The sequence below is a fragment of the Bufo gargarizans genome, chromosome 3 (genome assembly GCF_014858855.1).
Source record: "Bufo gargarizans isolate SCDJY-AF-19 chromosome 3, ASM1485885v1, whole genome shotgun sequence".
Lineage (NCBI taxonomy): Eukaryota > Metazoa > Chordata > Amphibia > Anura > Bufonidae > Bufo > Bufo gargarizans.
Window position 1 is genome coordinate 157,360,622 of NC_058082.1, and position 27,994 is coordinate 157,388,615.

Genomic DNA, 27,994 nt, shown 5'->3' on the forward strand with positions numbered 1-27,994 from the left:
TTGGATCCTACATTATAACAGACTGCTACAATTATTGGTACAGGTCTGTTCTAGCTCTACTCTAACCAATTTTAGAAATCAGTTCTCGCTCACTTAGCAAGATGTTCCTTTTCTTCACAATACAGCCCTAACCTTATACAGAAGGTAAGATTTTATGGGAGCTTTAGGGCCTTTGCAGTGGATTTGCTGCAGATTTAACAAATCACAGTAAAAGTAGTAAAAAAAAAAAAAAAAAAACAAGCATTGCATCACAGCTTGCCGGCAGTAGAAGGCCATCCAAGCCTAAAGACAGACCATCAATAAAATAAAAATCCTAGAGAACCCATCGGCATGACTGTAGAAGGATTCCCTTTACTATATCCATAGATTTTTGGGTGATTACAATATATTAATCTCTGATTTGGAGTAGTACATACAGTTACCTACAAAGCTCAATGCAAATACTTCACAACTATTAGCAGTTTTCAGGAAAATCGCCATACCTATATTTCCATTTGGCTTATTATTTCCTAAAAAAGAATAAAATAAAACAAAATGTAAAGCAAAATAAATATGAAGCAATATGGTAGAATATAGTCGTCCTCTTTCTCGCATGAGTAAATTAAAGGGGTTTTCTGAGATTTACATATTGATGGCCTATTTTCAGGATAGACTACACTACAGCCTGAAGAAGGGCACCCAAAAAGGGCCTGAAACATTAAATTAATGTAAGTTATATACCACTGGTGTTCAAATACATTGAATTAATAAAATAAGCATTTCAAAATAAGTCATTGGCATGCTGTCTCTAATACTTCAGCAAGGCTATCTTCAGGAGAGGTCATAGATATCAGATCAGAGGGGTTTCATTCCAGGGACCCCCGACGATCAGCTGTATGAGATGGCGCGCACAGTGACGTTACGTTCATCGGTCAGGTGGCCTAGGCACACTTCAGCCCAATTCAAGTGAATGAAAGCTGAGCTGCAATACCAAGCACAACAGCTATGAAATGTACACCACTGTACTTAGCGCCTCAGCTTACTAACTGGAGCTCTGGCGAGTGCAGTAGCCTCCTCAAAAAGCACCCCCATCGACCTCATGGTGATGACCCATCCTAAAGATAGGTTATCAATATGTAAATCCTGAAGAACCCCATTAAAGATAAAAATGGCAAATATTCAGTTTTTTTTTATTTTTATTGACTTTGTATTGATCTGGAGTTATTTCATTATTATATCAAATTTACAAGTGTGTTTACCTCTTCCTTCATCTATTCTGTGCCTCCGATTAACCCTTTGTCTTTTGTCTTCTTGGCGCAACTGAAGGTGCTCATCGATGTTCACACCAGGCACCGGCACAGCTAGAAAAATTCAAAATAAAAGAAACATCTATGTAGTATCTTTTAGTAACATCTCCGAAAGATTAAGGCCAGGACACTTTGGAAGTGTCTTGTTTGAATTCTCAAGTCAAGCAACCAGCACTCCCGTAGCAGTGTTTTTTTTCCAGCTGAAAGCTATATATAATAAATTATGTTTGTAAGCTAAAAGGTTACATGCACACAAGAATACTTGACAGCGAGTACATTATGACCTTTACAGGGCGACCTATCTGCATCTGTAACTGAATTCCTGTTGTCACAAGCATTCATGTGCAAACTGCCAGGGGTGATTGCATAGCATCCAGGCACCTTGCAAATAGCACACATGCTCAGTCAGCACCTACCACTGGTTTACGCAGATAGGGAGAGATCAGACAACCAAATGGAGCCAGCCAGGGAGAAGCCGGTGGGGAGTCGCCCAGCGTACACTTCACTCTGTGTCCAATGCTTTTTAGCCTTAGGCCCCTTTCACACGGGCAAGAATCCCGCACAGGTGCAATGCGTGAGGGTGAACGTATTGCACCAGCACTGAATACGGACCCATTCACTTCAATGGGGCTGTGCACATGAGCGGTGATTTTCGTGCATGGTTGCTAGGTGACGATCGGGATAGGGACCCGATATTTATATTTTCCCTTATAACATGGTTATAAGGGAAAATAGCATTCTTAATACAGAATGCTAAGTAAATTAGGGATGGAAGGGTTAATAAAAAAGTAAAATAAACTCACCTCATCCACTTGTTCGTGAAGCCCAGATCGTTGTCTTTATTCTTCTTTGAGGACCTGGGAGAAAAGGACCTTTGGTGATGGCACTGCGCTCATCACATGGTCCATGATGGACCATGTGATGAGCGCAGTGACGTGACCAAAAGGTCCTTTTCCTCCCAGGTCTTCAAAGAAGAATAAAGACAACGATCCGGGCTGCACGAACAAGTGGATGAGGTGAGTTTATTTTACTTTTTATTAACCCTTCCATCCCCAATTTACTTAGCATTCTGTATTAAGAATGCTATTATTTTCCCTTATAACCATATTAGGGAAAATAATAAAATCTACACAACACTTAACCCAAACTTCAGTGAAGAAGTACGGGTTCAGGTTTGGGTACCAAACATGCCAATTTTTCTCATGTGCGTGCAAAACGCATTAAAACGCTTCGCACTCGTGCTTTTTCCCGCAACGCAGCCGCGACGCCCATGTGAAAGGGGCCTTATGTTTTCTCCGAAACCTTGCAGTTTTTCAGGCTGAAAAAGCCATTTCTAATCTAGGAATCTGTCAGTATTCCTTCCTGACCATGTTTAGAGCAGAATGAAACCACTGACAGTTCCCTTTAAGGACATTTATTATACAGGGACAGTGAACAAAGACTGACTCAATGTGTTTCTGTTAATAGAAAGTTAGCAATTACATCAATAGTTAACACTGTATATAAACGATCAGGAGAATAACTCTGTTTTTATTACTCTGACCTCCAACAACCTATTCAACGCAAGTGGACAACTAAAGGCAGATAGGGAATACAAGTAAATAAAATGTCACACCTTTACCTAGAAGAAGATCCAAAGGAATCATCTCCTTCACAGCATCTAGGATTCCTCTTTGTCGTGCATCGTGGCCATCCAACTCTCTAGCGCAAGCCTTGCAGCATCCACACACTGCACAGCCAGACTCTCCAGAGCCACATCCACAAACACTATATAAAATAAAATGAAGAAAAAAAAAAAATATTAAGCCAAGAACCTAATTTAGTGAGGAAATAATTCTAAGGTCATATATTTAACACCATTTTAGTCACATACCCGCCCGGAACACGGTCTGGCCGTCCACTGCTAACACAGCTGGCACCATATCCCGTACAGTCTCCGCACACTGTGCAAACCATACAATGCTCCAACTTCCACTTGTGCATTCGAGGTGGACACATGACAGACTTCTCATCTTTCTCATCTAGCTCCTCCTCAAGGTCTTCATCCATTGCAGTTGCCATGTTTTCAACACCAAATCCTATAATATAAAAAAAATAAAGTTGTGTAAGCTAAATCCCAAAGAGATCGGAAAATGTCTGTCTCCAAAACAAATTCCAATAAGTGTTCAATTTCTCATGTGTTTTCAATGCTCATTTTTTCACATGGTTCAGTCAAGTGTATAATAAAAAATATAAATATTATTAATAAATAATATATTCTGCAATGTTATTTGAGCCAGCATGACTGCTGGAAAATAAACCCCATTACTAGAACTGTGTCCTTAAAGTACTCCCACAGAAATCTTTATTCTCTGACCTGTATAAAGATACATGATGCAACCTGTAGTGAAGGTAATCATCTTACCAGTGACTGCACTTGTGAATTATCCCCTCCCTTCAGAACCTCAGCTGTGTCATGTGACCAACTCTCTGATCGCCAACTGACACAGGACAGAAAGTCAGTTACTTCTCTATTCATACCTATGAGACTGACATTGAGGCTCCTATAGGAATACATAGAGAACCTGGCTTCATATCCACACATAAGATGTCGCGTTAGGGCTCAGGCACACAAATGTATTATTTTCCGTGTCTGTTCCATTTTTATGCGGCCAGTATGCAGAACCACTCACTTCAATGGGGCCAGAGAAAAACAAACAAAAAAACTTAAACGTGTGCATTACGTGTCCATATGTCCGCTCTTCAAAAAAATAATAGAACATGACCTATTGTCCAAATTACGAACAAGGATAGGACTGTTCTATTAGCGGCTGGGCAGCCCTCAAAATGCAGAATGCACATGGCCAGTATCAGTGTTTTGGACCACTAAATATCCAACAGTCTTGTGCATTAGCCTTTATTTGGAGAGTCAGAGTGCTAGTCGTATGACACCGCTGAGGATCAGAAGGGAGGTTATAACTCACAAATACAGTCACTGGTCCGAAAATTACCTTCCCTACTGAGTACATCGTGAATCTTTATAAAAGGTCAGAGGATAAAATAAATTTGCCCAACAGTCAATAGTCTGACTGTTCATTAAGTTATAAAGCCTGTCAAACTGCTAGTGAAAGATCAATCTTAATGGAAAAAGGTAGTCAACTGTTTATATACCACAGATATAATTAAGAAAAGAAAAAAAAAAAAAAACACAGGGAAAGCGCAGGAATTCGAGATCAAAACATTTAAGATCAAGATCACAGGACAATCCTTAGTAATGAAAGAGAGCACTAATAACAGTCAGTCCCAACAAGAAGAACCCTTGTTGCAAAAAGTAAAATCAAAATAAAGTGCAATTCATGCCAAAATCCTATCATTTGTGCACAAGAGTAATACCTTGCTACAGCAAGAATGGTAATCATCAACTGGGGAAGAAACACTTCTAGCCTTCACACTGCCCAGATTTGTAGGCAGAAAATCAGCATAAATAAAGTATGAAAAAGGTTTTAAAAACATGCACATAAGGCCTCGTGCACACGAACATATATTTTGTTTCCGCGCCTGTTCAGTTTTGTTCTTTTTGCGGATAAGATTTGCTCCAGATGCGTCCCGGGTGCATTAGCGCACACGTAATTTCAGTCCGTTTTGACTGATTGCGTTCAGTTTTTATCGCGAGGGTGCAATGCGTTTTGCATGCGCGTGATAACAAAAACTGATTGTGGTACCCAGACCCGAACTTCTTCACTGAAGTTCGGGTTTGATAGACGGATCCATCTTCATTCAGCAGGACCTGTGCTGACGCCACTGCGCTCACCAAGTCAGAGGTCCTTGTGCATGTCCTCAAAGAAGAAAGACAACAATGCCGGCTGCGTGAACAAGTTGATGAGGAGAGTTAATTTTTTTAACCTCTAAAAGGCACATTTTAGTAAGAATTCTGTATTAAGAATGCTACTATTTTACCTTATAACCATGTTATAAGGGGGGGAAAAAAAAATATACAGTGATTAGACTTTAAAGGCCTTCTGTCACCCCACTAAACATTATTTTTTTTTGTTTACTTATAATCCCTATACTGCGATTTATGCATACATATTCTAATTAATCATTTTGGTTCAGTAGATTGTGTTAAAAAAAAAAAAAAAGCTTTTAAAATATGCTAATTACCTTGCTACCAGCAAGTAGGACGGCTACTTACTGGTAGCAGCCGCATCCTCCGATCCTAAAGACTCCCCCTCCTCATGTTGATTGACAGGGCCAGTGAACGGAATCGTTCTCTGCTGGCCCTGTCTGCTATCAAAATCTCGCGCCTGCGCCCTAACTGTATTCAGTCGGCACAGGCGCACTGAGAGGCGGCCGCTTGCTCGGCCGTTCCATCCTCAATTCGCCTGCGCCGATGACGTCACATCTACACCCGGCGCAGGCGCATTGAGGATGGAGCGTCCGAGCGAGCATCCGCCTCTCAGTGCGTCTGCGCCGATTGAAGACCGATACGGCGCAGGCGCGAGATTTTGAATGCAAACATTGCCAGCAGAGAACAATCCCATTCCCTAGCCCTGTCAATCAACATGCGGAGGGGGCATCTTTAGGACCGGAGGATGCGGCGGCTACCAGCAAGTAGCCACCCTACTTGCTGGTAGCAAGGCAATTTGCATATTTTAAAAGCACGTTTTTAACACAATCTACTGAACCAAAATGATTAATTAGATTATGTATGCATAAATCGCAGTATAGGGATTATAAGTAAAAAAAAAAAAATAATGTTTAGTGGGGTGACAGAAGGCCTTTAATGGGGTTGCTCATCCCTATCATCTCCTAGCAACCATGCGTGAAAAATCGCACCGCATCCACACTTGCTTGCGAATTTCACACAGACCCATTCATTTCTATGGGGCTTGCGTTGTGTAAAAAAAGCAGAATATAGAGCATGCTGCAATTTTCACGCAACGCACAAGTAATGCGTGAAAATCACGGCTCATCTGCACAGCACCATTGAAGTGAATGGGTCCGGATTCAGTGCATGTGCATTGGGTTCACTTCACACATTACACCCGTGCAGAAAACTCGCCCGTGTTGAAGGGACCTAAATCTGCACTATTTCTCGCATTTTTTGGTCCAGATTTTCTGCATATTTTAACAACCCCATTAAAGTCTATGAGAAAACGACGCTACATTGCATAGCTGCAAAGCTGAACAAAAAACAGACTAATTTCCAAACGTTCGATATACGCACCATGTACATGAGATCTGGTAAATCTTATTCACTGTTGGCGATTGTATTAAGCTGCAGATTTTCTGCACAGATATCCAAAAGTAAGGCTACTTTCACACTAGCGTTCGGGGGTCCGCTTGCGAGTTCCGTTTGAAGGCTCTCACAAGCGGCCCCGAACACATCCGTCCAGCCCTAATGCATTCTGAGTGGATGCGGATCCGCTCAGAATGCGTCAGTCTGGCAGCGTTTGGGATCCGCTCCGCTCAGCAGGCGGACACCCGAACGCAGCTTGCAGCTGGATCCGTCCAGACTTACAATGGAAGTCAATGGGGGCGGATCCGTTTGAAGGTGACACAATATGGTGCAATTTTCAAACGGATCCGTCCCCCAATGACTTTCAATGTAAAGTCTGGACGGATCCGTCTGCGGCTACTTTCACACTTAGAATTTATTTTACAATATAATGCAGACGGATCCGTTCTGAAAGGATCCATCGTCTGCATTATATGAGCGGATCCGTCTGAGACGGATCCGCTCTGAACGCAAGTGTGAAAGTAGCCTTATACACACTGTGTGCATATACCCTTAAAAGGGTTTTCCCGGATTTTTATATTAATTATCTATCCTCTGGATAGGTCCTTGGTATCTGATCGGTGGGGGTCTGACACCCAGGGCCCCTGCTGATCAGCTGTTTTGAGAAGGCACCAGCAGCCAGGCCTTCTGCTTGCTCACCAAGCACAGCGTCGCACATTGTATAGCGGCAAATCCACTTGAATGGGGCAGAGCTGCTCCTAGGGCACGTGAATGATGAAGGCGACGTCACTGGCCTAGGAGAAGTTGTAAGAAGGCAGTGGCGCTCACAGGAGCACAGATATCTTTTCAAAGAGCTGATCGGCAGGGGTCCCGGGTGTCAGACCCCCACTGATCAAATACTGATAGAATAGGTCATCAGTAATAAAAAAATAAAAATAAAAACACACTAGCCAGCATCATGTTCTAGAGCAGGGATCAGCAAAATTCAGTACTCCAGCTGCTGTGAAACTACATTTCCCAGCATGCACACCTACTTGGCTGCTCTTGTAACTGCTATAGAAGTGGAAAGAGGATTCTGGGAGTTGTAGTTTCAGAACAGCTGGAGTGCCGGAGGTTGCTGAGAAGCGGAGCCGATTTATATGCAATTGTAATTTATTCACTTCCATTTCTGATCCTTGTGTGTTTAGGAGTCCAATAAGCAGTACTATTCTGTAACACACAATTATCTCTACATAAATGCTGTAAATCATTGAATAAGACCACCCATAGGCCCAGGAGGAACTGATTATAATGAATAAGTCACAAGTTATACTTATTTTTCCCCCCACAAAACTACAGTATTCATCAATTTGCTCAGCACCTCCAGCAATGATGCTGGTGGAATGGATCACAGTTCCCTTTACATAGTGCTTTGGGGTAATAAGTGACATCAACAGCAGCATGGATTTCACCTCATCTATGCATGCAGGTGACCGTGTTGCTGTTAATCCAGTTCAAAAGGTGCAGGCGGCTACAAACAGGAAACAAAGAGCGCGCGTGGACATCCTCCAACATAAAAATAAATAAATTAAACAACCGACTAGGACGCGTCGATATGTGGTCTTATTTATAGATTGTTCTGATTATATACATTCTGTATATATAAAAAAGTCTCTCAGAGGCTACTTTTAGGTAGTGTACCTCTTGGTGAGAGATCGTTGACTGCTACACATACATCTACAAGACATTTGCTCATAGACTGAGATGGGGCGCATCATTTGACAGAGAAGCAGGATGAGCGTTTCGACGAATTGACTGCCATCTAGGCCGTTCTAACCTAGCTGTTAGATGGAGTTGGAGACTAGCAGTCGAGAGAATCATTTGATCCGCCGACAAGCACAAGCAGCATCCACCGTTTCATTGTCCACCATCCAGAAGAAGGTGGCACCTTCAATACATACCCCTGTCTGTGACCATTTCCAGGCGCTTACAGAATTTGGCGTTATGGCGCTCATTATGGGCGGTTATACATGCACTCCTCAGGTGGCTACAATTTCTCACAATACATACGATATAAAAAGGGACAGAGTCCAAACAAAACCCCACAATCTTCCATTCAGAGAAGAATCATTCCCTTACCTGATGGTAATGGAATGAAAAGCATGACTATAATTTTACCTTTTCCACCTTGGCTTAAAGCGCCAGTGTCTCTTCCACATTGTCCCTTATTGTTTACTCCAAACGTCCACACTTCACCTTTCTTAGTCAGAACACATGTGTGGGCTTTTCCCATAGCCACTTGTGTAATACTGTGTCCCTTCAGATCAGTGACCAAATCTGTAAGACAAAGAAATTCACTTACAAATCTTTACATTTTTTCTCATTTTAATCTGTGTTGTGATTGTTAACAGTGATGTAAACTAAGTCTAAGAGACCAATCTGTCTGGAAAGTGGGAAAATATCCTGCTACACTTCTCAGAACTCAAATCAAATCCAGACTTAGAACACTCAAATAAGCAGCTTTTTTTTGTACTTTCTAATGACACCATTTAATATTGCATATGATGTAGTGCAGGGATGGCCAACTTGTGGCTCTCCAGCTGTTGCAAAACTACAACTCCCAGCATGCAAAGACTGCCTACAGCAGGCATGCTCAACCTGCAGCCCTCCAGCGGATGCAAAACTACAACTCCCAGCATGCCTGAACAGCCTACAGCAGCGCATTGTGGGAGTTGTAGTTTTACAACAGCTGGAGGGCCACAGGTTGAGCATGCCTGGCCTACAGCTAGGGGGGAGGAAGAAGAAGAAGAAGAAAAAAGAAAAAGAAAAAGAAAAAGAAAAAGAAAAATTTCCATCGCAATTTAATTAATTTTGTTTACGGTACGGCATTCGTTATGCGGTAAAACGGACCAGTTAGGCCTCATTCACACGACAGTGCCAGTATTGCGGATCTGCAAAACACGGATGCCCAGCCCTCAATAGAACAGGACATGTTCTATATATTATTCTTTTGCAGCCCCACTGAAGCTAACGGGTCCAGACCCGACCCGCAACAAAAATGCGGATTGGATGCGGACCCAAACCATGGTTGTCTGCATGAGGCCTTACCTTCATTCTCTAGGTCAGTAGGAGTACAGCTATACCACATTTAGGCTACATGCAAAAGATCGTGAAAAATGTCTGTTAAACACAGAAACTTACTTTTTTTCACCGATGCCTTTCAGAGAAACTGGTGCTAAAAACAGCCCCATTCAATTGTATGGGGGCTGTCAGTCAGTGAAAACGGACAAGACAGAAAATGTTCTATTCTTTGATGTCCGTTATTCACTGGCCATCAAAAAACTGCCGTGAACGCCAAATAAAATTTTTTTAAAACTTTGGAAACTTCTCTCTTTGCATGGCCATATTCTGAAACCCAGAACTTTTATATTCACTCCTACAGAACTGTGTGGGGGTCATTTTTTCCAGGGCAATGTTTAGTTTTTATTGATACCATTTTTGGAGAGTTTGTGACTTTTGGAACACTTTTCATTCCATTTTTTGTGAGGTGAAGCAGCAAAAAGAAAAAAGAAAAGTGAATCGGCTTTTTTTTTTTTTCCCTCCTTACATCATTCACTGTATAAGATAAGGGTACTTTCACGTCAGCGTTTTTCTTTTCCGGCATAGAGTTCCGTCCTAGGGGCTCAATACCGGAAAAGAACTGATCAGTTTTATCCTAATGCATTCTGAATGGTTTTATCTCTGTCCAAAATTCCGGAACACTAGCCGGAATCAAATGTATTAGTGCCGGATCCGTCCTTCCGGTTTGCGCATGCGCAGACTGGTAAAAATGTGGAGAAAAAAAAAAAATAGAAACTGATCCGTTTGTCTGTATGGTAAACGGACAGACTGATCTGTTCTTGCAATGCATTTGTGAGACTGATCCGCATCCGGAATCAGTCTACAAATGCTGTCCGGTTGCATGCAGATTGCCTGATCCGGCAGGCAGTTCAGGCGATGGAAATGCTTGCCGGATCACTCTGCCGCAAGTGTGAAAGTACCTTAAATACATTTAGATTTTGATAGTACAAGCATTTTAGGATGCAGCAGTGCAAATGATCTTTCGCTTTTATCTATTCATTTTTTTCTAATATAAAGAAAGGGAATATTCTTATTATTAATAAAAAAAATATATTATGTATTTTATTCCTTTCCACCCCAGGAGCGCAGTTACCAAGAAAAGCCACCTCAGCTGCTGTGGTCACAATGTTAAAGGCCTGCAATCAGCATTATTGCCTATTACAGATATTAGCACTGTGTGTCTGCAAGTGGTCATCATTTTTAAAGACCAAACTTGTATGGCGGAGGTCCGGAAAGGGTTCGATCCTTTTTTTTTTTTTTTTTCCTCTGCACAAAAGTACTCTCTCTAACCTGCATTTGCATCTATGCGCACATTAACAAAAGGCTACTGCCCTCCGTAAACAAACATAATGTCAAAGAATTTAACTTTACATCCTTTGACAAATTCTACAGTTTTAGATCCCGAGTAGTTCTTTTTAAGTCTAGAATCACACACCCCTTGAAGTGTCTGCGGTGACATGTTTCACAGTATATACAGAAGTGCCATGAAATCATTATCAAGTGGCAGAATCACTGTACACTGGTTCTATGAACCACTATTGTACAATACTGTAGAGGACTGAAGGACCCCACTAAAATAACCCAATGCCATTTAGTTCTGCCTGATAAAGATGTATTGTGTGCACAGGACCGACAATGGTGCAGCTCACAGTTACAATGTTATCAACATTTTTGTTTTAAAGTTTCTGATTATAAAACCTTTCAAAAAACCCGATCATATACAAGAGGCATTTTATTTTATTTTTTAAGTAAACTGTGTGCGGTTAGGGAATTAAAATGCGAAAGAAAACACAGCCAGCCTGCAAGACAATCACTTTGCATTTTTAACACTTACTTGAGCTGTCGGAATAGATGGCATCTTTTCCAAACATGTACAGTTCACCATCCTTTGTAATGACAGAACTGCTCCCGTTATTGCACGCTGTGCTAACCACAAACTTCCCCTCCATTTTGATCATTTTTTTTGGCTTGTATGGTTTTGACTGTCTTCTGCTCTTTGCTGTAAATATAAATAAAATGTATTTTAGCATTTAGTGATCATCACATTTCTTACATGTGCAGGTCTTATACTCACTTGACTCTCCATCCTCTCCTTTACTGGCTGTGCCGGTGAAGAACACACTCCCGTCTTCCGCTGTGAGTAAGGCATGCGATCCATCATGACCGACTGAGAACTGGACAATCTTTGGAGATTTTGTTATGGGCAGCTCCACCCATTTGCCAGAAGAGGGGCCACCTTGCTTGATTCCAAGGCTCTGATATTTACCAGTATAATAAACCTAAAATCATATTCCAGCAGAAAAAAAAAAAAAACTTTAAATAACCACCTCCTTGAGAGTTAAATATTTAGAAATCAAACACTGTGGGGAAAAATAGCAAAAATATTTTTAGCTCAATTTTCCAACTCACGAGATGATGCAGAATAGTGGCAGAAGTGTTTGGAACAGAAGCCCTTTAACAGGGCTATGATTCGGAGTTCCTATGCCACTTTACTTACAGCAAAATGATCTGCTTCATAATACTGAATTTTGCACGCAATGCGATTTCATTTGGATGACTTATGCTACATTCACATTGCGTTGGAGGCTCCGTTGAGGGCTTCCGTCACAGGGGAAAGAAAAGTCCTACATGCACCTGCAAACCTAATGGATCCCATTATATTCATGGAGATCTGTTTGGCTCTACTCCAGTCAGTTATAAGCAGAATCCGACATGTCCGTTATTTTTGTTCTTCTGCTCCTATAATAGAGCAGAAGAACCGGAAATAGCGCTAATGTGAAATTGGCCTTAGCATTCATTTCTGATTAGTATGTATTAGAACAGTGGATTGTAAAAGAGGTTGTTCCATGAAGACGCTAGAGCAGGGATCAGCAACAGTCAGCACTCCAGCAGCTGTGAAACCACAACTCCATGCTCAGATGTTGTTCTAACCCCAACAGAAGTGAATGAAGCATTCTGGGAGTTGTAGTTTCTGATCAGCTGGAGTGTCGAAGCCTGCTGATCCCTGTGCTGAAGGATGCGATTGTTGGAGTCCTACTGCTCGCACCCCTGCCAATCATGAGAACTTGGAGTCCCGGTTTACCACTGTTTGAATGGCATGGCAGTCACACATGTCTGCTGCTGCTCCATTCAACATTATAGGATTGCCAGATTACAGAGTACAGCACTCTGCTATTTCCGGAAGTCCCATAAAGAACGGCAGCAGACATGCACGACCAATGGCCCATTCAAATGGGTAACACAGGACACAAGTTTTTGAGATTGGCAGGACTCTACTTTTACATACAGTTTTAGGGTCCATTCACCCGGCCGGCACCTCCCATAGAACTGCTTATTCTTGTCTGCAATTGCAGTTGACGCGTCCCGGAAGTTCGGGGCCTCGCTCCGGAAATGCGGAGAGCACAGTGTGCTCTCCGCATCCCATTCTGCCCCATTGATTGAATGGGTCTGCACCCGTTCCAGATATTGCGGAACGGATGTGGACCCATTTGCAGACGTCTGAATGGACCCTAACTAAAACGAATGTGTAAAAAAAATAAAATGACACAATGCTGATCTACCTTTCCACTGGAAGTTTTCATTAATGCAAACTCTCTTCCTGCTCCAAGAACAGCCAACTCTTCATCAAAGCCGGTACCTTATAATATAAATATTAAATAATTTTAATACATTGATGAATAATAAATTATTTATTGCAAATACACAGAAGGCACTACACAGGGAAAAAGCACCACATCTAAAGAGCTTTGGACTATGGCTTTCTATGAACCCTTAGGGTACCCTACACAGAAAGAAGAGGGTCTCTGGAAACCACAAAGCTCAAGCTTTGCAGCACCACTCATTTTTGTGCATTACAGATGGCTATAGGAACAATGTTAGGCTGCAGCAAAATGTATAGTCAGTAAGTGATTAAGGCTGAATATACGGCACTCCTCTCCCCTCATCTGTATGTATTCTCCCTGCTTATTATGTTTCATTGCATCTTATGATTAATTACTTGAAAATGAAGCTGACAATATCCGATAGCTCCCCCACCAATCACCTGTTTGGAGGGGCTGCGGAGCTTGGAGGTGCGATATGGCAACTTCTTTAGGCATTTTAAGTCACATGGCTTTTCTGGAGTCTAGTGCCATTTAAGTGAGCTGCAATGCCAAGCAAGGCTGCTACGCAATGTATGGCACTGTGGCTGGTATACAGTGAAGAGGCTATTTAATGTGTTATTTCAGGTGATTTCTCTCTCAAGAGGTGTTCTTCATTACACCATTTGGAGCCTTTTCAGTATATATATTATACACCAGGGATCAGCAACGTCCGGCACGCCAGCTGTTCTGAAACTACAACTCCCAGAATCCTCCTTTCACTTCTAGGGGAGTTATAAGAATAGCTAAGTGTGCATGCTGGGAATTGTAGGTTCAAAGCAGCTGGAGTGCCGAAAGTTGCGGATCCCCATTATGCAAAAACACTAGCACAATTACCCGGCTTCACATGGATCTATTTAGTCTATTAAGTGTGTAAGTGTGTGTTTAAAAGATATCCACAGCGTCCCCCATAACAGTGGCATCCACAACACCCTTATGAAACCTAGTGTAAAGCTGTGTGTATGTCAGCGAGACGAAGACTGTAGGACCTGCAAGTTTCTACTGGCCAATGGGTTCATGCGATTGTGCCATAATCGCTTTTTGTGTCAAAAACGGTATGTCCTACAGAGCTGCACTCTGTCTAAAACCTAAGCACCTAATTTACCCATCTGCAAACTTTGGTGCAGATGGATCCAGTCATTTCACCGTGCATAGACAGAGCAGTGATTAATTTTTATATGAGATAGACGAGATGTGAACAGCCCCTAACAGCTGCTTTTGTCCCTATAACAGAACCTAGTCATTGGTGGACCCGTCTAATGAAAAGGCATTGTTGAAGGCTACATTTCCCTGCAATCATGAACAACATTCAGCCAGTGCAAAGATTTAAATGAAAGAGAGTTCAGAGGAGTCTTACTTATAATGTGCAAATCTTTCTCCAAATCGAATAACGATATGCCACAAGCGTGTAAACACTTCCGAGCCAGTTTAAGTTGTAGTTCTTGTTGCTGTAACACAGGCTCCGTACTGGTGGCAAATATTCGAACTACAAACCCATCCTAGAAGATTAAAAAGGTTAAGATACAGTTACCTGCACACGAAGCAGATTACATGCTTTTTTTCCCGCTGCATGAAACATGATTATGGGGGCGGCCATCTTGCCTGAGCTATTCTTAACAGCATTTACAAAGGATAAAAAAAATTGCTTTAATACAGCCCCATGGTCCATAGACATTATGGTCAGGAGGGGACCTCATTGACCTCTATGGCAGAGGCATGCTCTGTGACCCGTGCAGAGGTCATTGTACAAGCAAAGACTAGATAATCACCTACTGTGAATGGCAGATCCTGTCCTATCTATACACAGAGGTGGTATCAGTACAGGCAGGATTAGAATAAGATAACTGCAGTAAAGTCATCTGTACAAACCAAGAAGTGGCGACAATTATTGGATATAGAGGCCAGTGCAAAAACTGCAGGATTTTTGATTTTAGATTAAATATAAAAAGTGACATGGAAAATTAAAACACCATCAGAAATTATTTAAAAATATGTTTAACATAAAACGTTGCATTCCCTTTAAAGTTTCATTGAGCTACATGGGAGAGGTGCACTCTGACAATGTGGACGCTGCACCGCGCACCCAATAACTATGCAGGGCACTGATCTCCAGTATACAAATTCTCTTAATGTCCATAATGTTGAGATAAGGACTTGGACTGACTTTTTCTATATATAGAAAAGTTTTTAAAATGTCCTCACATCTTTTGAAGCAGCAATCTGGTTGACAAATTCTCCATCAGTAAAGAGGATGTTCTGCCCATCAGCATTACAATCTATAAAGAAATGAAGGACAAGTCATTGCTGTTGTCTGGGGACTTCTGGTTTACAGAGTTTCCTAAAGGACACAATGCAGCAGATATGACATCTCAACACATAGAATGGGGGAAAAATTCTCAGCGGTTGTACTTGGAGCCCAGTGACAAACCATAGACCAGTCTTTTATACAGTCTATAGCAGTGATGGCTAACCTCTGGCACTCCAGCTGTGGTGAAACTACAACTCCCAGTATGCTCCATTCATTTTTATGGAGTTCTGAGAACAGCCAAGCAAGTGTGCATCTTGGAAGTTGTAGTTTTACCACAGCTGGCGTACCGGAGGTTAGCCATCACAGGTCCAGAATGAATTTGTCTCCCTGCACCTGACCAGCTCGCTGTTCAGACCCATAGAAGCGATTCTAGTGCACACAGAATTATAAAACAGAGTATAATGTATACACAGTATAGTCAGTATTCTGCTCATCAGTGAAAGAGACCTCTGCATTTACGTGCAGCGATCTCCCAATGCCAATAACATGGCTCATCCCCATACAGAATCATTGTTTGCTGGTAGAGAGCGATTAGGCTCCATTGAGACGTCCGTAGTGCATTGCAAAAGCCACAATACACGCAGCCGGCACCCCCATAGAAATACCTATTCTTGTCTGCAATTGCAGACAAGAATAGGTCATGTTCTATTTTTTTCCGTAGCCGCAGACAGGAATTTCGGGGGTGCGCTCCAGAAATGCGGATGCCGAGATCACACACAGTTTGTTCTCCGCATCCATTCTGTGCCCATAGAGAATGAATGGGTCCGCACCCGTTCTGCAGTTTGTGGAACAGATGATGGTCCATTATACGGACATGTGAATGGAGCTTAGACGGCACAGTCTGCTGCCGGCAAACGATAAAAAAAAATCATTAAGATGAACAAGCACCTTTACACCGGCAGATCATAGATGACCAGCGTTCCCGGTTAGCGATAATCTGGTCGATCCCCAGCCAGTGTAATACAGGCCTGAAGTTACAAGAACTTTAATAGAAAACAAGTAGCAATTCCGATTTCCTAAATCTAATATTTGTATTTTTGGTGTTTGACTTCTGGAAATCGAAGTTTACACCTCAATGCTCAAATGTACTAGTCCCAGTAACGCTTTATACGATTTTTTTTTATTTAGTCACTAAGAAAATAGTTCTTTACAGTAAATAAGAAATACTAAATACCAGAAGTTGAAGACATATCCAACTTACTAAACCCCTTGAGCCTGAAAGCGAAGGAGCTATGGCTCTGCACTCTCTTCGCCGTTTTTCCGTAGCACCCTTAGCCACCTAGCTGTGCAATGAACTGCAGCACGCCACCATTTATTAATGGGGCCACACTGCGGCTCCCTAGAAAGCTGCAGTTTCCTGTACAACGTATATTAAAATGGATGGGCTCATTGAGCAATGTAGCTCCATGTGCAAGCCTTCTATTAGACCAAGAACACACTACACTGAATGGTGGACACATGTAGGTCTGCACTGTAGAGATAACATACCGCTCTGCACTGTACGGATAGCACTGCATAAAGCATATAGTGCAGAGCTGTGTAGGGCCGGCAGCACATATCTGCATTTCTCAGGCTCATAAAGCACATACATCTCTGTAACCTGCTCATGAAGACACTGACCTACACCCAGGATAGTACAACATGGATATCCTCAGTGCCGCACAGCCACATGGTCAGAACATCAAAGGCCCTTTAACCCACTAGGATCTGGCATCTACCTTTATGACATGCAATACTTTTGTAATGTTTGGGAAGGAGAGAGATTGAATAAAATCAGGGGCGGGTGACTGGCTATAGGATTACTACAAAGCTGCTGTTTACATAGGAGTTAAAAGTCCTACACCATTAAATATAATATTTTATGTTTATATACTCCCCCGTTTCTCTGTTGGTCTGTACTGGTACTCCAGCCGACACATGTTTTGAAACAGCAGCAGTGAAATTGATGGGTACTGCAGATGACTGCTACAGCCAATCACTGTCCTCAGCAGTCCACAACTGAGGCCAGAAATTGGCTGCAGCGGTCAGATGACAGATTCATGCATTTCATCACTGGTGTGCAAAAACAATCAGCAGCGGGATGATAGGCGAGTATATGATTTATTTTAAGACATGGTAGGGTTCATCAGAAATGTTTAATTATTCGGACAGCCCCTTTAAAAAGGTGAATAATCATCTCGGTTTAGGATCAATAGGGAAACTTTCTGCACAAATAATTTAAAAACCCATTATTGGACTAAGGTAGGAGGAGGTAAATGTAAAAGCTGTAGTGTCTACCTGGCACAGTCACTGTTCCATCCTGTTCCAATGTTTCAGGGTTAATCCTAATGGCTGTCATACTGTGATTGCTTACATCTCTGTAAAGCAAGTAACCCTATAAATAAGAAATGAGAAAATATTAGTGAAATTCTGTATACATGCAAGCATTGTTGATGGCATGATTAAAGGTATAAAACATAATGGGGAAAACACACTTATCAAAAGGAGCTAAAATTATAACACCTTCCGTGTTAAATACCTGGTATACATTCTTTGCTCCACATTTATCGAACAGGTTGTCCAAACTGAACAATTACTTTGTCAGGAGCAGTAAATGTGATAAAGTTATACTCGCCACTGTTTCCAGCATCCTACTCCGGTGCTGCAGTGCTGACGTCATCTTCTTGGCTGCAGCAGTGACTTTCCATGCACATCTAGTCACTGCACAGCCAATTATCGGTCTTAGCAGGGACACGTGTACCAGAAATCAGCGCTGCAGGAATGGAGCTCAAGGCTGGGAGCAGAAGGTAAGAAAGCTGGAGAGAATAACAGTATTTGCAATTTTATCACATTTAATTCAGCTTTGACAACCCCTTTAAGTGCTTTAGCCACTTTTTGCAACTTATCTGACAGGGGTGTTTAGTGGGGAAATGGGTGTGGCTATCAGAAAAGGGTGTGGCTTAAGGCACAACAATGCCTGTCAAAATTATGGCATAAAGTAATCTAACTAAATAGACTGTATAAATGTAGACTACACACACTTAAAGGCGTGCCAGATTTTTCATCCAGCAACAGCCAAGGTGATAATTCCAAATATTTCTGGGAACAATTCAAGCATTTTACTTCCCATTCCAGCTTGCCAAGATAAATCACCATATATATAGGTACATATGTAGAAACAGAAAAATCTGTATTCTGTACCTGAGCGTAACCCAACCAAGACTTCTTCTCTTTTCTGCTTTTGATACGAAAAGTGGAATTGTAAATGTGGCCCTGTGGGAAAAACAAAAACAAACAAACATTGCAATAGGTCTAGACCAGTACAATATGGAAGCTTCAGTGACCAGCATGTGGTGAGCCACCTCAAATACACCGATCAGCCTTAACACGAAAACCAGGGACAGGTGAAGTGAATAACTCATCCCGTGACCATGGCTCTCATCAGGGAATAGAATATATTAGGCAGCAAGTGTTGGAAAAAGGAAAAATGGGCAAGTATAAGGACCTGAGCAAATGGCGATGGCTAGACAAATCTTGTGGGGTGTTCCAATATGTACCGGTTATTGCCAACAAAAAAAGTCCAAGGAAGCAGTATCTGATATGGACACAGGGTTATGGGCATCCAAGGCTCAATGATTTAATCCCAAATATTAAAGGATTTGTCTCACTTCAGCCAATGTCATCTATCATGTAGACGAAGTTCGTACAAGGCACTTACTAATGTATTGTGATTGTCCATATTGCCTCCTTTGCTGGCTTTATTCATTTTTCCATTACATAATACACTGCTCATAACCAGGGAGTATATGCAATTCAGCGGTGGCCGGGAGCTGCTGCGCAGGCAGGCCTATGCGCACTCCCACATACGAGCAGTGTATAAAGTGAGGAAAAAATGAATCCAGCCAGCAAAAGATGCAATGTGGACAATCACATTAGTAGGTGTCTTGTATTAACTTTCTCGACATGATAAATGCCATTAGTTGAAGTAAGACAACCCCTTTAATGCATGCTATGACAGTGTTCCAACACACGAGACATCTCAGCCTGCTGGGTGTGGGACTGCATAGCTGTCAGAGTTCCCTGCTGGCCCGTGTTCGCCACCAAAATTGATTACAATGGCCACGTGAACAAGAGTACTGGACCATGGGGTAAAGCAAGGTGGCCTGATGTTATGAATCAAGTTGTTGGTCTGTGTGTGATGCTATGGTAATGTTCTGCTGGATGTAGAACCTACCTAAACGTTGCAGAGTAAGTACACCCTTTCTTGCTGCAGTATGGCTGTGGCGTCTTTCAGTAGGATAATTCCACACTACAAAAACCTGTGTTGACCGCTACGCACAGCGGTATTTGTCCGGGCGATTTCTGGCATATTTGCTGGGTTGTAGCCGGACAATACTGGATACAGAAAGATCCAGCAGGCTGTTCCCTGCCTGAACAGCCTACCGGATCTGAGAAACACTAAATGCGAAACTAGTCTAAATCCCTCAGATAAATTCAATCAAGAATCTGTGGGATGTTCCTAAAAAACAAATCCCATCCATGGAGGGCTCACCTCACAACTTACAGGACTTCTGATAAAGTGTTGGTGTGATATACCAATGGAGACCTTCAAAGATGTTGTGAGGTCCCTGCCTCGATGGGTGGCCTACAATATATTAGGCAGGTGGCTTTAATGTTATAGCTGATCACTGTACATGTATAAGACTACTCTCTTCAACATAGGTTGAAAATAAATCAAACACTGTCTGAAAAAGATTTAACCCTGAAGAGATCAATAAATGCACATAAAAATAAGGATATGGTTTGGCCGCAAGGTCTCATTGATTTGTCTGTCCTAAAGATATATAGGTGAAATGCATCCAAGTTCCACATATATCTAAAGGTCATCTATGCAGATTGCCTACAACACACACTGCAAGAGCACACGCGTTCCTAGCAAGATGCTCTAAATGTAATTTTATAAAATATTTTCAATTTACCCTCACTGTCCCACTGTACCCCGAACCAATTTTATACAGGCCATCTTTGCATAAAAGATAGAGGAAGAAGCCATCGCTTTGAAGGAGGCACTGATCATCTTCATCCACAGGAACATCTTTCAACGACCATTTCTGCATCAAGGCAGCCTTTTTAATTCCATTTGTGAACCAGTCCTGTATCTGGATTTTACCCACTAGGACAGCTTGAACACTCCGCTGTAGAGAATTTAAAATAATTGGCACCTGGTATAAGAGATAAGACGTGTAAGAGCTGGGCAGTAAATATATATGACCATACTTATCACAGTTTACACATCCTATACCTGGAATCTACAGTGTCAAGAGGCCTACCTCCAACCACTGACTGGTAGAGTGCCCATCGGCTTTCATACCAATCAGCCCTTCCTTTCCGCACCAGTAAAGCACTAGTAACATAGTATGCTCTGACCAAAAAGAAGGGAAAGGTAAGGCTCTGTGCACACTGCATTAGCCCTACTGTGTTAGGTATACACCAGGAGATGTGCACGTCAAAAGGAATTTAGCGGAATGGCCATACGGAAACAGAATACAAACAGCAATTTCCATTTTTTTGCGGACCCATTGAAGTGAATGGTTCCGTATACAGTCCACAAAAAACGGAACAGACACAGAAAGAAAATACGCCGACTGAGCAGGCAATTATCGTGAAGAGACCATTCCTTCCTGATAACTGCCTGCTCATTGGTGGAGGAAAAAGCTGCGTTTACACATAGCAATCTCCTCCACTGTAGAGGGACAAGCTATGGCTACTGCCATTGTTCATCCTCACAAGGATCGATTGTTTCTGGTCAGCAGATCTTTGTTGACACAGCACAATCTGCTGCCGAGAAACAATTAGGGTCCATTCACACGTCCGTAAGTGTTTTGCGGATCCGCAAAACACGGACACCTGCAATGTGTGATCCGCAGTTTGCGGACCGCACATCACAAACAATATAATATAAATTGCCTTTTCTGGTCTGCAATTGCGGACAAGAATAGGACATGTTCTATTTTTCAGGAACAAAATTGCGGATCTCGAAAAAACGGATTCGGAACCCGAAAATGCGGATTTGCATCCGTTCCAGCTACATTGAATGTAAATGGGTCCACAAATTGCGGAACGAATGCGGACCTAAATTACGGACGTGTGAATGGATTCTTAATATGCTGCATGAAAGATCATTTCACCCAGTGAAGAACCATCTTGCTCATTCATCAGGTGTTCGGCAGCACATTTACACGGGTAGATTACTGGGAACAAGTGTTTGTAGTAACATTCATTCACGAAAATGCGGCCGACAGTTGTGAAATGGAAATACACAATTTCTTGACAAGGGGAGGGTTCACTTATTAAGACCTGTGTTTTACACAGTCTTAATAAAGCCCTGCACTGGCGGCGCCCTCTACATAACTTTGGCACATTTACTGCAGGTCTAAATGTAAGCCTGGTATCCCCATATTTAGACCATTTTCTACGCTGAAAACCGGTGTAGAAAATCCTGGCCCTTCACCTTCCACGCAACCTTTTAGACCTGGCATGAATGGGGAAATGTCGCAGATGGTGCTAGATATAAGCTAGAAAACTGGTGTATATCCAATAGTAAGTGACCCCCAATGTGCTTTTCCTAACAAAAGGTTTGTATAAAAAAATAAAATAAAAAACACGCTGCCTCTCTTACACACCACTTTTTTTTACAGAAATAGTAATTTAACATTCTACATTAATTTGAACACAGAAATACGAAGGTACCTGAATGGTTTGGCAAGCATGGCTGCCATTGTTAGTAAGAATAGCAGAGATGGCTTGTAGGGTCCTTCCCGTTTCTCCCCATGCAACCACCAAACTGAATAGGCAGGCACAAGAAAGTGCAGTGAGCGACTGTCCAGTGCCATCATTGGTTCCTGTACTACGAGTTGTGATCTCCAAGAGAAGCTGGAGAAGAGATTCTGGTAAAAGATTTAATGAATGCATGGATTACTAGTGGAGCACAGGACATTCATTTATTACAAGAGTGCAGGAGTATTACAATGAGAAATACAATGGAAGCAGGGCTCAACAATATAGTAAAAAAACGAACTAACATAAAACAAAAAAATAAATAAAAAATACCAAGACAAATCAAACTATTTTCTTTATATACTGTAAATAACTTTTAAACCTATTACTACAATAATTGCACGTAACGTCACAGCTTTTAACCTATATAATTTTATTTTTTGCAGAAATACAATTGCTAAAATGTATATCAAAAATCAATGTCTCTTAAAAGGGAATGTGTCACGTTGGTGTTCGACCACAGAGAGCAGTCACATACATGTCTTACCTAAGACTTCTGGGGGTTCAGACTGCAGCCCCTCTGGTTGCTGACCCTGTAGGATATTGAGTAGTGCCTGCAAGCTTCTTAAACACAGTGACGGGTGGGAAAATCGGGTTTCTTTTATCAATTCGAAAACTTCACATAAGCCAATTTCAATAATCTGGAAAAGGAATGAAGGAATTCTTAAATACCCAAACCTAAAGAACACAGACCATTACATCGTATGCCACAGTTAATTACTACTATATTATATACTTCATTACAGGACAAATATTTAAATCACGTTTTATATTAAAAACATACTTTAAAGAGTTTCAGTGTATCTTTTTATTTTCCAGTTACAATCTGTATTTAAAAAAATGGTTCTGAAATCTCTCACTGGCCACTAATCCTCACAATAGGCCATCACTTCATGTTCTGTTGTGATCGCCTGTCAGCAGTCATCTCATCATTATAACCACAGGCAGGATTACAATGAAAGGGAACACAGGATTCACTATAGCCTATGGGTACAGCTTAAATCCTCCTCCTCCCTGCACAGTCACCTCTGCACAGAGCATTCACACAACAAATCTCTGATTAAAGCCCACGGGAGACCTCAAACTGGTATAAAGTAGAATTGGCTTAGTTGTCTATAGCAACCAATCAGATTCCACCATTTATTTTCCAAAGGAGTTGTCAAAAATCTAAGGTGGAATCTGATCGGTTGCTTTGGGGCAACTAAGGCTACTTTCACACTGGAGTTTTGGCTTTCCATTTGGGATATCCGTTCAGGGCTCTCACAAGCGGTCCAAACTGATCAGTTTTACCCTAATGCATCCTGAATGGAAAAGGATCCGCTCAGAATGCATCAGTTTGCCTCCTATCAGTCTCCATTCCGCTCTGGAGGCGGACACCAAAACGCTGCCACTTGACGAAACTGAGCCAAACTGATCCGTCCTGACACACAATGCAAGTCAACGGGGACGGATCCGTTTTCTCTGACACAATAGTAAATGGATCCATCTTGATTATGTTAAAGATAATACAAACGGATCCGTTCTGAACAGATGCAGACTGTTGTATTATCTGAACGGATCCGTCTTTGCATATCAATGACTGATCCGCACCAAAACGAGAGTGTGAAAGTAGCCCAAGCCAGTTCAACTTCCATCCCGAACTTCCAGCACTGCCGGGGTCGCATCGCATCATAAATCAATATAATGCTATGTAAGGGTACTTTCACACTAGCGTTTTTCTTTTCCGGCATAGAGTTCCGTCACAGGGGCTCTATACCGGAAAAGAACTGATTAGGTATATCCCCATGCATTCTGAATGGAGAGTAATCCGTTCAGGATGCATCAGGATGTCTTCAGTTCAGTAGTTTTGACTGATCAGGCAAAAAGAGAAAACCGTAGCATGCTACGGTTTTATCTCCAGCGAAAAAAACTGAAGACTTGCCGGAATGCCGGATCAGTCCTTCCGGTCTGCGCATGCGCAGACCTTAAAAAATGAAAAGAAAAGAAAAGAAAAAAAAAAAAAAACTGATCCGTTTTTGCCTGATGACACCGGAAAAACGGATCCGGTATTGCAATGCATTTTTCTGACTGATCAGGCATTTTTTTTACTGATCAGAATCCTGATCAGTCTGAAAAATGCCTGATCAGTCAGAAAAAATGACATCCGTTTGCATACAGTTTGCCTGATCAGGCAGTCAGTTCAGGCAACGGAACTGCCAGCCGGAATCAAACAACGCAAGTGTGAAAGTACCCTAACCCTTAAGCCTCTTTCCCGTTTACGTTCCGTATACGAACCATATACGGAACCATTTATTTCAATGGATCCGCAAAAAAAAGCTGAAGGTACTCCCGTATGCCTTCCGTTTCGGTATTTCCGTTCAAAGAGAACATGTCCGTTATGACAATAATAGGACAAGGATAGTACTGTTCTATTAGGGGCCAGCTGTTCGTTTCGCAATGAACACGGACATTATCCGTATTTTTTGCGGACTGCAAAATACTGAAAAAGCCATACGGTCATATGCAAGAGCCCTTACAGTTCTGGAATGTATTGGATAACAGTGACAGCACCAGAGCTACTGCAGAACAGCTGATAAGCGAGCGTGTGGTATGTGGACAACCACTGATGAAAGTGATGGCTTATCCTGGGGGTAGGCCATCAATCTTAGGCCTATTGCACACAACCGTATGGTTTTTTTCTGTATTTAGCGGTTCGCAAAAAACAATAAATGGTTCCGTATACGGAACGCAAAAAAAATATAAAAAATGTAAAATGTTTGTGTGCAAGAGGCCTTACAGGTTTAGACAATCCTTTTAAGGAAGCAGTTAAAAAAAATTAAAGGGAACCTGTCACCTCAAAAATGCCTCTACCCCCGCCAACAGTACCTCATAGTAGCCCGCTGCCTGTTATTAATCATATGTTTCATCCTGTTGTCCAATGCTGCGCAAGTTCAAAAAACGCAGTTTTATTCTCCATCAGCGCTATAGTGCCACTAGGGGAATCGCGGCCGCACTGCATGCTGTCACCCTCAGGCAAGAGGGGACGGTTAGGGCGTGGTTACATTGACTTCAAGCTGGCCGGCACTATAGCGCTGATAAATAAAACTGTGTTTTTTTAACTTGCGCAGCTTCGGACAACAGGATGAAACATATGATTAATAACAGGCTGCGGGCTACTATGAGGTACTGCTGGCGGGTGTAGATGCATTTTTGAGGTGACAGGTTCCCTTTAAAGGTTATTGTCCACCTTGTTTTTTTATTTTCCCAATCATCTAAAATCTTTAGAGCTCACTCAACCGATGATTCATTTATGTGCGAGTTTAAAACGGAGCATTCTTACACTAAACACTGATGCATTAAAATAATTTTCCATGCTCTTGATATTGATGGCCTATCTTCGGGAAGGGTCATCAATATCAGATCGGTGGGGGTCAGACACCCAGCGCCCCACCAATCAGCAGTTTGAAGATGCCGCAGCCTATTCTTAGGCCAGTTACCGCAAGTTCAATGGTAACATGAACTAGGCACAATTTAGTCCCATTCAAATGGAGTGGGATAGGTCATCAATATCACAAATTAATCTCGGAAAAATCAATGGATCAAGTCACCCGACTGATTTTCTAAATGGACTATTGTTCCGGCCCGCACTGGTGAGCTTGGTGACTGTTCCAGACTTATTTACTCCCACCCACCTGCGCAGGGCTTCTAATCAATCAGTGTGTCATATACCTGGTTTCTACAGAAGTGTAGGCCACATGCACATTGTGTGTACTACGCACTTATTATCGTGCAGAAAATCTGCAGAGTAGCTCAGAACCAGTACCACCTAAATAGAGGAGATTTTCTAAATGCCATCTACATAGTACAGATTTTCTAAATGCCATTTCCACATGGAAATTGACCTGTGATGCAGATTTTGAAATCTGCAACATATCAATTATTTGTGTGGATTTTCAGTGCAGATTTTACCTACTGCGGTGCAAAAGATTAGATCCGGAGGATTTTTGTGCAGAAACACAAAACACGAAATGGTGCAGAAACAGCGAAATCTGCTCAAAAATCGGCATACGCTACACTTTCCCATGCATGTGCCCAAAGGGTACGGCCGAGTGACTGAAACGCTGCCAATTTGAAGTCTCAGATTTCTGAGCGGCAAATCCAGGGCATACCACCATTCCAGCAAAGTGAAGCCAATCATCCATGAGCTCGGCAGAGAATGAACATAAACCGATCTCTGAATCAGGGCATCGCCTCAAGTCAAGGCTGTTAGCACAATCGTGGCAAGTGCTCCGCGATTTAGGTGCGTGCAGGTTTACAGTCTGAAAACACTGGCTTTCCATTTGCAACAGAAATAATTTACACTGAATGTAATAAAATGTTCTTGGGTGTGTTTTTTTACACAAATATAATCTCTTAAATACACAATCACAAGACTATTACCAGATTTATGCAGCAACCACGGAACTCAACACAAACTGTATAAATTAGTGGCAGCCACAGACAAGAGATATGGATTATTATAGGACATTACATTAGTCCATCTCAACCACTTTTATGCTGTGCTTAGAGGACAGCATGAGGTAGAGCCAGACACGCTGATTTATGTCCTGTCTTATGTCCTCCTGTGCTGCACCCTTTGTGAAAATGTATTAGTTGAGGAACTCACAATGTACTGCGAGTCAAGAGTCCTCAATATTCATGAACTGCAGGTTAACCCCAGCCACCACCACTGGGTGACTTTCTCCCTATGTACAGTTAGAAGGAGAAGGCAGTCTGGGGTGCACAGGCTTAGCCTGCAGCTTATGAATACCGGAAGGACTCCGGTATTCGATACAACTAAAAAACTGTACATTTAAAAAAAAGGACACCACATGCAAACATAATGACAATGCTGAAATCAGCATGCTATCAGCCCCTCATGCTGCCCTCAAGTGCCGCAGGGTAACAGATTTCCTTTTGGCCTCATGCACAGGTTTTTGGAGGTCCACAAGCAGATTCGCATCCCACATGTCCGTCACTGTGTTACAAATACCTATTTTTGTCTGCAATACTCATTTTTTTTTTTTTTTTTTTTGCAGGACTGCGGAACAGACATACGGGTGCGGACAGCACACAGTGTGCCGTACTCCTGTTTTGCAGCATCACTGAAATGAATAGGTCCATATACGATCTGCAAAAAACGTGGATCGGATGCAGACCAAAAATACTGTTGTGTGCATGAGGCCTTAAAGTGGCATTTTCAATGCTTTTGTGGGTAAGGCCTGTATTACAGTGGCCGATGGCTGGCCAGATCATTGCCAACGAGTGTTTGTATGAACAATTGTTAGTGATGATCTGGCTGTGTAATACTGGCGGCAATTAACCGATGAAAGAGCAAACACTCAAAAAGCAGTAAACAGACAAAACCTTCCTTAACCCAACCCGAAGCACTTGCCTTTGGAAGCTTAACTAGTGGATCTTTGGATTCCTCCTCTTCATCACTGTCAGACTCGCCACTCTGCACTGAATTCTTAGAGGACAACATAAGGGAGGTTTCCTTTCTCTGCCACTCAAGGACACAGTGACGAACATTGCAATATACATTGAATGCTGAAGGGTTGCTGTGAAGTTTGAGGTCAGGTATGAAAAGAGCATTTTCCAGGTTGTCAGC

The 27,994-nt window shown here is 42.1% G+C and overlaps 1 protein-coding gene across 13 annotated transcripts in view; it reads right to left on the reverse strand.

The window, feature by feature from the left end:
• MYCBP2 (MYC binding protein 2) overlaps positions 1 to 27,994 on the reverse strand; it is a 256,943-nt gene that overhangs the window by 168,701 nt on the left and 60,248 nt on the right. For 9 of the 13 annotated variants that reach the window (XM_044284706.1, XM_044284708.1, XM_044284716.1 and 6 more), the window contains exons 3-18: positions 27,779 to 27,994; positions 22,853 to 23,006; positions 22,279 to 22,475; positions 20,508 to 20,750; positions 18,730 to 18,801; positions 17,827 to 17,923; positions 15,444 to 15,517; positions 14,599 to 14,740; positions 13,164 to 13,240; positions 11,678 to 11,882; positions 11,438 to 11,602; positions 8,662 to 8,820; positions 3,160 to 3,364; positions 2,902 to 3,053; positions 1,239 to 1,340; positions 483 to 509 (exon numbers count right to left, since the gene is read on the reverse strand). In XM_044284706.1, the coding sequence (XP_044140641.1) occupies positions 483 to 509; positions 1,239 to 1,340; positions 2,902 to 3,053; positions 3,160 to 3,364; positions 8,662 to 8,820; positions 11,438 to 11,602; positions 11,678 to 11,882; positions 13,164 to 13,240; positions 14,599 to 14,740; positions 15,444 to 15,517; positions 17,827 to 17,923; positions 18,730 to 18,801; positions 20,508 to 20,750; positions 22,279 to 22,475; positions 22,853 to 23,006; positions 27,779 to 27,994 (2,287 nt within the window). The remainder of the gene's footprint in view (positions 1 to 482; positions 510 to 1,238; positions 1,341 to 2,901; positions 3,054 to 3,159; positions 3,365 to 8,661; positions 8,821 to 11,437; positions 11,603 to 11,677; positions 11,883 to 13,163; positions 13,241 to 14,598; positions 14,741 to 15,443; positions 15,518 to 17,826; positions 17,924 to 18,729; positions 18,802 to 20,507; positions 20,751 to 22,278; positions 22,476 to 22,852; positions 23,007 to 27,778) is intronic. The other 4 variants (XM_044284705.1, XM_044284717.1, XM_044284710.1 and 1 more) reach the window with 3 other exon arrangements.